Source organism: Sinocyclocheilus grahami, unplaced genomic scaffold, assembly GCF_001515645.1.
Source record: "Sinocyclocheilus grahami isolate Dianchi unplaced genomic scaffold, SAMN03320097.WGS_v1.1 scaffold766.1, whole genome shotgun sequence".
NCBI classification, from domain to species: Eukaryota; Metazoa; Chordata; class Actinopteri; order Cypriniformes; family Cyprinidae; genus Sinocyclocheilus; species Sinocyclocheilus grahami.
In genome coordinates, this window is record NW_015505945.1 from 201,643 (window position 1) to 214,524 (window position 12,882).

The window sequence follows — 12,882 nt, forward strand, 5'->3', positions numbered from 1 at the left end:
AATTGTTAGCTATTTTCTTAGTGGTTGATTTAGACCATGTGACTCTTGGGTTAGAGGTTAACCAGGAAATAATCGCAGTGTTCCAGATTTTCTCCATGCGGTTGTCCAAGAAGTTCTTTACTCTATTTCCTTTGTGTGTTGTGCCTTGGAAAGGCTTTGCCTGTAAGTATATTACTACATCCAAGTGAACAATAAAACACCAACATGTCAGAAAAAAATTAAAAAACAATCACTGAGGTGGAAAAAGGATCACCCACTTGTGTCAGTATTTTGTTAAAACACCTTTTGCTTTAATTACAGCCTTTAGTCTGTTGGGATTTGTCTCTACTAACTCTGCACATCTAGACTTTACAATATTTGCCCACTCTTCTATGCAGAACTGCTCAAGTTCAGTTTAATTTGATGGTGAGTGTTTGTGGACTGCAGTCTTCATGTCATTCCACAGATTTTCAATGGGGTTTAAGTCTGGGCTCTGACGAGGCCATGCAAGGACGTTCACCTTTTTCTCCTTCAATCACTGTGTGTTCAGTTTTTCTGCGTGTTTTGGGTCATTGTCATGTTGGAAGGTAAACCTTCTTCCCATTGTCAACATTGGGCATATGGCTTGATGAACGGTTGGGTTCATAAGTATCGCTTTTTATTTCTCCTCTTTCCTACTGCTTGTTTCACTTCTGTTTCAGTTTTTTTATAACCATTCCCTACTGTGTGTCAGTAAGTTGTTGTTATTTTAGCATGTGTGTTTTGCTCAGTGTTATTTTTTTTTTTTAGGATTACTGATAAACTAATGTAGTTTGATTTGTATTAGTTATCTATTTTAGTTTTAGTTACAGTTGTAGTAATGTTGTCATTTTATTAGTTTTTTTATTATGTCTATATAGGTTTTTTATTAAGTTTTAATTTTATTTAATTTGAGTTATTTCAGTACGTCAACATACAAAATGAAAATGAAATAATATATATATATATATATATATGTATTTATGTATTTATAGAAGGTATATGTGTGTGGCTGTACATACACATATGTAGTTGTTAGAATCATTATTATACTCATACCTTTTGTTCTTTTAATATTTTGAATTGTTTTTAGATTTTTTTTTTTTTCATTTAAATGTTTAGTTTTGAAATGTTGTATACATTTGTCATTTTTATTTAATTTATTTTATTTTCTTAAATGTGTATATATATAGTATTTATAGAGTTTTAGCTTTTAGTTAATTACTTTTTCTTATTTGTAAGTCGCTTTGGATAAAAGCGTCTGCTAAATGACTCAAAGTAAAGTAAAGTTTTAATATTCATATTGAAACTCTTAAAAAAGCTCAGACCTAAATTGGATTTTCTTTTTCGTATTAAGAAGTGCTTTCCTTTTGAAGCAAAAAAATTATTATCCAAAGTTGTTTTCTTTCAGTGTTGGACTATGGTGATGTGGTTTATATGCATGCAAACTTGTACTTACTAAGGAAGTTGGATAGTATATATCATGCTGCAATACGATTTGTGACAAATACATCTTCACGTTCCCATCACTGTACTTTGTACAAAATAGTTGGTTGGTCATCCTTGTACCAAAAGGAGAAATATGCATATGTTATTATTTACTGCCAAGGCATTATTAGGTAAACTGCCAACTTATATTTGTAATCTTTTATCATATTATACTTGTAAAATAAAGAATAATAATAATAATTCTGGCAGAGGGCAGCAGATTTTCCTCAAGAATTTGAGGGTATTTTGCCCCATCCATTTTTCCTTCTATCCTGACAAGTGCTTTAGTCGCTGGCTGCTGCAGAGAAACACCCCCATAACAGGATGTTACCACCTCCATGCTTTACTGCAGGAATGCTGTTATTTGGATGCTGAGCTGTATTGGATTTCTGCCAGACATATCGTTTGGTGTTGAAGCCAAATAATTCAATTTTAGCCTCATCTGCCTCAGAATCTTGTAGGTGTGTTTTGGCAAAGCTCAGTCGTGACTGCATGTGGCCTTTCTTGAGGAGTGGCTTTTTTCTTGCTACCTCCCATACAAGCCACATTTGTGGAGAATCTGTGCTCTTGTTGTCAGATGCACACAATGATCACTCTTTGTCATAAATTCCTGCAGCTGCTTCAGAGTTGCTGTAGGCCTCTTGGTCGCCTCTCTGACCAGTTTTCTGGCTCTTTCATCCAGTTTGGAGTTACGTCCCGATCTCCTGACTTGTGCCTGTCCATAACTTCATCCCGGAGATCTTTTGACAGTGCCCTGCCACCCAGAGTTGATTGTTTGTTTCATTTGCACTACCAAGGACTGACATGCTCCAGGAAAGCTCTTTTCATGCTGAGCTAATCAAAATGACCGCAGCTGATCACAGTTGAAAGTCAAATGGCTTTGTGTGCCATTGAGAAGGTGATTAGCTACACCTGATTGAGTAGTTTACAAGTCATTTTTTAGGAGGGGTTGATCCTTTTTCCAACTCAGTGATTCTGGGGTTTTTATGGGTTTTTTTTCTGACATGTTGGTGTTAGATCTTTCACTTGGATGCTATAAGTTTAAGTTGCACTGAGTAAATACAGCTGGATAAAACAAAAACTGTATCCATCTTCATTACAGGCTGCAAAGAAACAAAATATGATTAATTTTAAAGGGGTTGATTCTTTTCTATAACAACTGTATGTTTGTGTGTGTGTGTGTGTGTGTGTGTGTGTATATATATATATAATATAATTTTTGCACTGCACTGTGTGGCTGCATTAACAATCAATAAATAGAAGTGGTTGTAGGCAGTAAAGAAAAACAGTGGTTGCAATTTTTATTTCACAAAATGTTACAAAGTAAGAGAGAGGTAAATAAATGTGCTGAAGGGCTTGTGAAGATGAGGGGGAAGCGATGGACACAGATGTGAGGGTCTAGCTGTCATCAGGTAAAGTCTGCTCTGGCTTTGTGACTGTGTTCTGGACCTCTAGGGCGCCTCACGTACGCTTGCACTCCTGGAATGTGCTTCACCGAACCAAAGATGCAATGGAAATTTATAGCAGCATGATGAGGCGCAGCAGGCACCAGGTGTGCCTCATCACACCCTGCCAGCTATAGCACATTTTTACCCCCTCCTAGCCACACACTTCCATTATACGGCATGGATGGGGGCTGTAAGTCACTGATTGGAGGCAAAGAGATTTCTTTGCTACAAATCTTGTGCATGTAGAGCTGTACTGCGGGCAGCACACATCAAGATAGAATTGAGCCTATGGACTCGGGGAAGCAAATGAATTATGTTGCGCCATTTAATTTCAAAGTGGCTTTAAAGTCAATGTGAGAAACAGTTTACAACACATTTGATTTCTGCAATGACATTTCTGAGTGAACTGGGATATTAAATGAGGATGAAAATGTAGGGTGGGTCTTCATTTTATCCATCCTGAATTGACTGGATTGTGACAGTGGGGGTAACACTACTTATTCAAACGTTTTGGTGTCAGTACAACTTCAAGAAATTAATGCTTTTATTCAGCAAGGTTGCGTTAAATTGATCAAAAGTGACAGTAAAAACATTTATAATGTTACAAAAGATTTCTATTTCGAATAAATGCTGTTCTTTTGAACTTTCTATTCATCAAAGAAAAAAAAAATTTATCACAGCTTTCACTAAAATATTAAGCAGCACAACTGTTTTCAACATTGATAATAATAATCAGAAATGTTTCTTGAGCAGCAAATCAACATATTATAATGATTTCTGAAGGATCATGTGACACTGAAGACTGGAGTAATGATGCTGAAAATCAGCGTTGCATCACAGAAGTAAATTACATTTGAAAATATATTCAAATAGAAAACAGATTTTAATATTTCACAATATTTACTGTATTTTTTACCAAATAAATGCAGTCTTGGTGAGCATAAGAGACTTCTTTCAGAAACATTCATAACCAAAAATTCTTACCAGCCCCACATGCTTTGTACCAAAACATTGAAATGAATGGTTACAATTTTTTACATTATTATTTGGAATAATGTGCGCTAATGAATCGTACACAATAAAAGGCATTTAGATAGTAATATGATAAAAAAAAAAAATACTAATGTAACGAATCAGCTCATGACAGGAAATATGAATAATTAACCTCACTCTGTCGTAAGATGGTGTTGCTCTGACCCCCTTATGACTGCGGCTATTTTTGGCCTCTGCTTACTGTGAAAGCAGCATGGAGTTCCTGAGCAAGCCTGTTCTCTGCAGGTTTCTCTCTGTCAAGGTGGATTTCAATTAAACAGTGTAAAAATAAAAAAAAACGGCCAACTAATCCGTGCAGGGCTTCATTACAGCCATGTGTAATGCACCGTCCAGAGGAGCAGATGATGTAAGCGAAAACAAAATTCCTCATAAAACTCATATTAACAGCTTGTACTTTTGAAACATGTGAAGGCCTATCGTCTCCACGTGCCAACTTTCAAACTCATCAACGTTTTAAAAAAAAATCTCTTCTCAGTATATTGTTCAAGGGTTGTAAGATGTCAAACGTGTTATTTCCAGGCATTATTGGCCTGCTTGAATGAGACGTCATGTAATGTTTCATATCAATTTTTATGACAGACAACCAGCTGCCATTGTCGAGTAGCTTCATTAGCAGAAATCCACACATCTAATGTTGCCGTATTCCCCCTCCTACTAGGTTTATTTATAGGCAACGTCAATAAACCTAATTTACAAACCCAGCTTTGTCTCCCAAGCTCCCTTGGAGAGTCCCAGTGCTTAATTTGCTCAGGCTAAAAACATTTCCCTGCTAAATCGCTCATCTTAATGCAAAAATATGCAGCTCATTGGTGATAGGAACGTGTTTCTTTTTTGCAAGTATTTTTGTGAAACGAGGAAAACTCTTTCGAGAAAATGACTAGCTGTGTAGGCCATTTACTCCTAGTAGTGCAGTGCAATGTCTCTGTGCCTCAGGCTTGACCAATCAGAGTGAAGAGCTGCCTATGTCACATCACCTGGTTTTCATTAATACGGAGACAATAGACATGCTGATGGCCCCCAGAGGACAAATACGACATCTCCGTCTCTTCAGCGGTGATGTGAGTAGCAGACAGATGGGAACAATAGAACAAGCTCTGGCTAACGGTTTGGGGAGGAATCCAAAATAGGAGGGAAAGACAAGCGTTCAATCTGAGCGTGTAAACAGGCCGCCGTGTGTGTTGTTGTCTCGCTGGTCATCCATCACTTAAAGGACGCTCATCACTATACAGACATCATGGATGAGAAACAAAATGGCCTGGGAAGGAAAGATGGAAAAATATGCATGCGATTAATGCAACCGCCGCGTGAAACCGCAACAAGAGGGTCTCGTTCAAAAACAAAACAAAAAGCAATCCATCAGATAGGGAAGTGTGTCTGTAATATGTGCCGTTTGGCAGGCCTCATTACATTGGCCGGCATTACAGCAGCACTATTTTTGCTCGTTGCCTCAGTCAATAAAAAATAGTTAAATTAGCCACTGTATTACCACGGAGTGCAGTATATTCAGTCTTCTCAAACAGCACCATCAGCATACTATCAATGACGTACTGCTTGATAATAAGAGGTTTCGATTCAGAGGAGCAAACTTTGAAAACCACTCGAGAGCTCAACTGCGCCTAATTCATTTTCCAAGGAGATGTCAGTTTGATCTGATACAGGAAGTCTAAATATACTCCAGGAGGTATTACTGTCTCTTCTTGTTTATTTGTTGTCTGTGTGGTTCCGATTTCACTTCCCTCCACCGTGTGTGCACTTGAAAATAACTCCGCTGAATATCAAGGCGTCATCACTAAGAGTGGGATTAAAAAGGCCTCAGCTTAGAAATTGAAAATTGACCTCCGCTTCTTTAACTCTGAGCTTACTAACATTTCATTACAGTTAGTCTGTTTCATTTTCTATACTGAGAAAGGTTCAGGAGACGCAGATGTTCTGCACACTGAGCTTTCATCATTACGTTCAGAACAGTAATAGTAGGTCCTTACTGGCCCAGGGCTTTTTATTACTTACATTGCTACTTTGACGTTGTACATTTTTTATTGCATTTTAAAAAACAAGCATTGGCCAACTGATTTTCATAATCCATCTGACAACTGCTTTGTTTTTGCCAAAGCTTTTCTTTAATAGTTTGTCAGTCATGCAAAAAATGCTATTGGAAAGTTTACACATGGGTGCAGCCCAGAATTTGACGCATGATGGCTGCCAGCAAAGGCACACGTTGGAGATTTTAGTTCTGGTAGAGGGGTGCCAATTATTTTTTTTATTTAATAAACTCATAATTGATTTCTTCTTTCCTTTAACATTGCATTTGCAACAAAATGGGCCCTTTAAAAGTGCAGGTGCCCTGGGTCTTGCAGCACCATAATCTTTAATCCTTACTGTAACAACCTCAAATAATGCCAGTGCTGGTACAAGCAACAATGAAAATGGCTTAGATGGTCTCAAATGCACTACTATGTTGCTAACAGCATATCAGTGGCTGATGTAAAGAGCAAATAGATCACATTAAACACACACAGAGCAGCATTCTCCTCCCCTCTCATTCATTATTAACAGCTTGTTATATTCTGGGTGATTAAGGAAGTTCAGCTCCACATTCATGGCAGATAGTTCAGTTGTTTATCCCAGACATAAATCAAAAAACATGTCAGACACAACACTACGAGGCAGCTTTGACACATTCAGAGACGCAGCTGGGAACAGGGTTGGGCAAAATCAGAATTTACAAACTGGCTGCCTTTCAACTCACAAGGGTGAATTTGAATCAAATTGGCCACTCCGACGGGCTGTTGAACTGGAATGACATTTATGGAATTTCAGTAGTCCAAAACAACAACAAAATTCCTGAATGTTCTGTTTTCAATTCTGCATTCAATGCTAAATTACGCCCAAAGCGGTTTACACTCTTAAAAATAAAGGTTCTTTATTGGCATCTTTGCTTTAATGAAGAAGTTTTAACATTCCATTCCACAAAAGGTTCTTTATAATGGAATGTTGCTTCACAGTAAGAATAAAATTGGTCTTTTAAGAATTGTTTACTTGAAAGGTTCTTGAACACAAAACGGTTCTTCTATGGCATAGCTGCAAAAAAAAACTCACCTTCATTTTTACGATTGTACTAAATGCATTGATTTCTCCAAGTAAATGCATCGAATTTTGGATAAAAAGTTTTTAATTGATTTTTAAAAAATCATAATTTACATAAGCAGACCATTAACAACAGTGCATCAAGACACAAAGAACATGTTACATAGTTACATCATCTACACAACATGGAAGGCCTGAAACACAGCAAACTGTCCAAAGAGCTTCAGCTGTGCAACTGTTGTCTATCAGCTCCAACACTTTGGCCATGAATTAAATCATTTTCAGAGCAGAAATCGTCTTCACACACACTCTGGCTTTGATGGGCGCAGAGGGCCGTTATCACACATCTGTGTCCCATATTCAACATTCCGTATTTTTAACCGAGAGGCGCGATATTCCTGGATATCTCCCAGTCGTCAGGGACGACGCCACTGACAGATACGTTACGCAATCTGCACAGAAGTCTGGAAAGAGCTAAATACATCTGATGCGGCGCCGCATGTAGAGTCTCACTTCCTCTGGAGAGCAGCAGCCATCTGATCTGAGGCTGTACGGGGTTTAGAGCTTGTTGTTTGTGTCTATGAGGCTTTGGCTCTTCTCGCTGACTCTGGATCAGTCCTCTAGAGGTCCAGCAGCCTCAGTGTCAGTGCATGTGGCTCTGTAAGTCACACCGACTTAAGAGTCTCAAATCCACAGAACTTCCAGCGTTTCTCCAATGTCGCTCCAACGCCGCTGAACTCCTGCTGGAACATGTTGGGCAGCCGGACCATTAGTCTTTCAAGTTCTCCGGCCGAGATCTGAAGAATGAGACATGAGCGAAGCAGTGTGACACTTAGATTGTTATTGTTGCTCTATGATGAACATTTTGTGCATAAACAGACACAAAATTGCCCATTGCATCCTCGCCTCTGTTTGCTTAGAAATCAATCAAAGGCACTAATGTGTTTGTCAGTATGTTTGTCATTTGCTTCCTGCAAACAGTTACCGTGTAGTGCTGTTGTTCATTTTTTATAGACAGGGAGTATATAACCTTTATTTTTTCAGTTAATAATACTGCTTGTTTTCTCTACTCTTAGTTTAAGAAAATGACAATTTAGAGTAGAATAAGATAAACTTCTTGCATTTCTTGAATTTATCTAAAATTTACTTCACAGACTGGTAAAACGACCATGAACGAAAGTAATAAAGACATAAAAAAAAAAAAATTCCAGCCACTTCCTTTGCTACCAATTTATGGCTAGAAAAGGAATTAAAGAGACTTTGTGCAATTGAAGATGATGAATCAATGATTTGCTGCTTGCTATTGGTTATCAGATGCAGCTGGTATTTATAATTTAGAAAGATGGACATTATTATTCTTGAGAGCATTTTATTAGGCAAAAAACATGCCGTGGAACATGAGTTATCAATACTTTTGGTAGATGCTGTTTGAACTAATGTAAAAATAAATAAATAAAATACTACTACTTTTTGTCTAGTAGCATATATTATTAAATTTAGTATATGCTACTAGATTATACAATAGAATAATACATACAATACTATTATAACAGTAACTTTTTTTATTTTAGGGCTTTCTGTCTTTTTATTTATCATATATTTAAAGTGTAGATGGGAAACAATGGGAAGGGGAGTTGGATGAAATAATGTTCGCCTGCACACAAGTGCCACCGTGCAAAATGTCAGAACACGTTCGGTACCCTCCAGGCCACATCTGACAGATGAAATTTGCATTTTGTTGTAGACTGGACAAGCTCCACCAGGCTACTGGGATACAAATAGCTGTGCTGTGCCAATGCGGATCACATCTGGATGCAAACAATCCCTCTGATATTTCATGCAGTATTTAGGGGTCAAAGTGATAACAAACATATGGCTCATATAGCATATTGACTGAAATGAGATTATTTCTAATCTTTTATTAATCATGCATGCACTCAATGCCACGATGTTAAAATGAATTAAAGGGATAGTTCACCCAAAAATGGAAATTCTGTCACGTACCCTCATTTACTAAAGAACTAATGAGGTTTGTTCTAACGTGCTTCTGTTTACCATATGTGATGCACTCTATGTATGTCTGTTTATATGTATTTTAAAGGAGTAGTTCACTTCTAGAATGAAAATTCTTCAGTTGATGGGCACCATTGACTTCCATAGTAGGAAAAAAAATACTATGGAAGTCAACGGTGCCCATCAACTGTTCGGACACTAACATTTTTCAAAAGATCTTCTTTTGTGTTCATCAGAAAAAAGAAACCCATATAGGTTTAGAACAAGTGGAGGGTGAGTAAATGATGACAGAATTTTCATTCTGGAAGTGAACTACTCCTTTAAAGCCTAAAATATTTTCATCATATGAAGTCTCTTCAAAAGACTTGGATGAAACTACCCAATTCAAATGGATTAGATTTATGATGCCTTTATGATCTTTTTGGATCTTCAAAGGGTTAATTGGATGGACTTTCAATGGAGAGACTAATTTCTCAGGTTTAATCACACATCTTAATTTGTGTTTGAAGTTTAACCAAAGTCTTATAGGTTTGGAAATGAAGGCGAAATAATGATGAGAGAATTTTGATTTTGGGGTGAACTAACCTTTAAACAAATAATCACCTTTGTATCAAGTCTCTGGATGTAAGACCACAGATATTCAATGTTGGCTCCAAATGGGTGGACGTGGAGGAAGGTTGATATGATTCCTGTGTGGAGAGACAGGCAACAGAGCAGGCTTGTTAATGAACATATGTTGCCTCTGACTAGTAGGCAAGACAAGAGATGCAGTGGCACAGTCATAAATATGCCGCCTGGAGCAGAAGCACCATCCTTCCCCCACTTAAGCTGATTACTTTGGAGAGGTCCTGCAAAGGTAAAGCACTGATACAGAGGCACGGGATATAGTGCCTTGCCTGGAGGGCCCGAGCCAATATTTATTTCATTGATTTATATGCCGTAACGCCGCCAATTACCAAGGAACCTCATTCAATTCCCTCCACAAGATCTACTTCCACAGTGCCGCACTTGGGGAGGGAAGGGGAGTCTCAAGATGTCCGATCTGATTTCAAAATTCAATACAGAACAGCTGAGCCAACACCATATGTCTCTGTTCTGCTACAGCACATCATGCTTACTGAGATAAACATATCTGTTTTCGCATACTCGTATGAGAAATCTAACCAAACAAACTCATTTGAATGGCCTAACGGAGGAAGCTTATACAAAATGATGTTTACACAGCAAGCTAATCCAATAACTGCATTACAGTAGACGTCCTCTTCAGAGCTAACAGTCTAGTACAGGAGCGCCTGGAGACTTAAACAATTTGTGTTCTTCAGTCCGTCCCTTCACTTTGTTCTGCTCAAATGAGTTTGGCTTTTCTGCCATTCTGGCTGAGGGCCTCCAAGCCTGGCTGACGCTCCCTACTCCATCAATGCAGTATATGTGTCCTCTTTGCGAGCGGCGATGTTGTGCAGCCATTAGATAGAGCGAAGGCTGTGTGGTTTTCTCTGGGCAAGAGCCAATAAAGTGCCTAGCAAAAAGAAGAACAGTTCCCCTGAGCTCCTTCTAAGGATCATCATCCAAAAACGTGACAGAAAGGCTGAGGTGTTGCAGCCTGTCTTTCCTCGCCTTTCCAAGTCATTGTTAACACAGTGGTTCAAACACCTGCTTGCCCTCCTGTGCTTTTAAGCTAGGACTCAATCCTCTAAGCCCATCTGGTATTCAAGCCCCTCAGCACACGGCTCAAGATGTTTTATAGATCAAAACGGCATGAAGCGGAGTTGGAATAATTACCGAGCAAGAGAGCCTCTTTCTCTGATCTCAAAGGACCCCAGATGACCGCATCGTTATTCTTCTCTCGGTGGTGGTAGAGTGCTGCGGTGCCATTGACTCCCTGTACACATGCATACAAAGGAAAAACACGCATCAGGATGCAGAGTAACCTTCACAAAGCAGATAAGAGAGCGATGGATCATGCAAACTGTTGAGTTGGTAGAGTATGCCCGCTAATCTTTACAGAAAATGCTCCGCATTCTTCTGCGTTCAGAGAAATCAATGCCTATTGACATTTAAGAGGCTCTTCTTCCAAGAAGCTGCTCTAGATGGCAGGCCGTAAGTCACATAGAGGTTAAATCAAAATTACAGCAAAGTCCTTGCACAGTGCATTTTCAGAAACCCTCAGTGAAAAAAATCTAAATGGAGGCATCAGTGGATATGTGTCTTTAGCCATACATGGAAAATTCCAGTTCAGTATCTGAAGGAAAAGTTTCACAATATGTATATACGTCATGCCCATTCAAACCGAGGGGAAATATGCCTGCTCAGAATTTTGAGCCAAATGGATTTTGAATGCAGCTTCCAAAAGACAAAAAAAAAATTGATAATTAAGGATGATGTAAAATGGTTAGTGCCCCAAATTTTGCAGTGTTTAAGCTAAAATCAATGCAGGATTTATAGTCCTAATATTTAATAGTGGTGACAGTAAATGTGTTAATAATGTGTTTCTGCTTCAAACTGTAATTGATAAAGTATATAATTTGATCTAAAGACACTGCAGTAAATATTACAGTGAAAGCTTAAGTAAAGTTTCATTAAACATTAAAAATAGATGTTAATTGAAATCAAATCAAATGAAAACATAATTTAAGCGTCACAAAACGTCATTTTTTGGGCTAGTTGGCAAGACAACAGTTCTCATGTTCATTTAGTTTAATTTGATGTAGTGAAATAACTAAAACAGTTGTTGAAATAAATGAATAAAAATATATATTTTAAAAAATGACAATGAAAACAGTAAATATAAAAATTCAAATTATTAATAAAAACTATTCCTCAGTGATACTAAAATAACACTGAAATCTATTTACATTACAATCTGCTGAGGCAGACAGTAAAGCGATTTATCTAACATTAGGGTCAGCCAGTTTTTTAAAAATGTGTCTTATCTGTGGTTTTATTATATTATCTGTTGCAGCAACTTTAGTATTTTATTTTATGGGTTCATAGATTTAATAGATATAGATATAAAAGTCGTCATTGTGAATCTTTTTAACTGAGAATTTATTTCAATTTATTGATTCAAATAAAAATAGGTGCAATTCTGTGAAATTCAATTCCCGCAAATATTGCACCTTAATAAAAGGTTTTCTGACACTCTCTGCAGCACTGTTCAATTTGGGTGTCTTTATTATATGCAGAAAAGCAGAGGGAGACCATATTCTCAGAACATACAGATCAGTAGTCTAAAATGAACTTCTGCCAGAGAGCTCATGGTGTGAAGAGAAATGAAGGGATGATGCAATGTTAGCAGCTCACACTCCTCTTTTGATATGTGCTGGTACTGCAGACTAATCTCACTGTGACATGATGGACGCTGGGCGTTACGCAGAATCAGTCTGACTTACCTTTTCATGGCCTTCAGAGTTGTGGTTTGTCAAGTCTACCGATTCCATGGCGTTCAACAGCTGTCAAGAAAAAAATACATAAATACTCACTTCCAGACCCAATCCTATTTTGCAGTGCGGCTGTGAAGGAGCTTTGCAGACAATGTTACCTCTGGGAAACCTCAGTCTAGCCTTAGGTGTGCCAAGTTGATACTACATTTTTAATGGATGCTTGTGAGAAATGGGGTAATGAAACACATTTGTGGCCAGGGTGTCTGTAGAAGGTTTCACACTTCTGAAATATGGAAGCACATCCCATCTGGTTCTAAAAATACTGTACACATGTCTTCCATCTACTAGCGGGTTCGTTTAGGAGCACAATAACAGTATGTGCTCCACAGGACCTCCACAACTATTGATGATCCTGTTAT

General features: G+C 38.0%; 1 protein-coding gene across 1 annotated transcript in view; it reads right to left on the reverse strand.

Annotated features, from left to right (window-relative positions):
* Positions 1–7,187: 7,187 nt before the first annotated feature.
* The window catches only part of LOC107561323 (ecto-NOX disulfide-thiol exchanger 1-like), a 95,093-nt gene continuing 89,398 nt past the window's right edge, over positions 7,188–12,882 (reverse strand). The window contains exons 11-14 of the mRNA XM_016245745.1: positions 12,473–12,532; positions 10,863–10,962; positions 9,687–9,772; positions 7,188–7,867 (exon numbers count right to left, since the gene is read on the reverse strand). Coding sequence (XP_016101231.1) covers positions 7,736–7,867; positions 9,687–9,772; positions 10,863–10,962; positions 12,473–12,532 — 378 coding nt within the window. The 3' untranslated portion in view covers positions 7,188–7,735. The remainder of the gene's footprint in view (positions 7,868–9,686; positions 9,773–10,862; positions 10,963–12,472; positions 12,533–12,882) is intronic.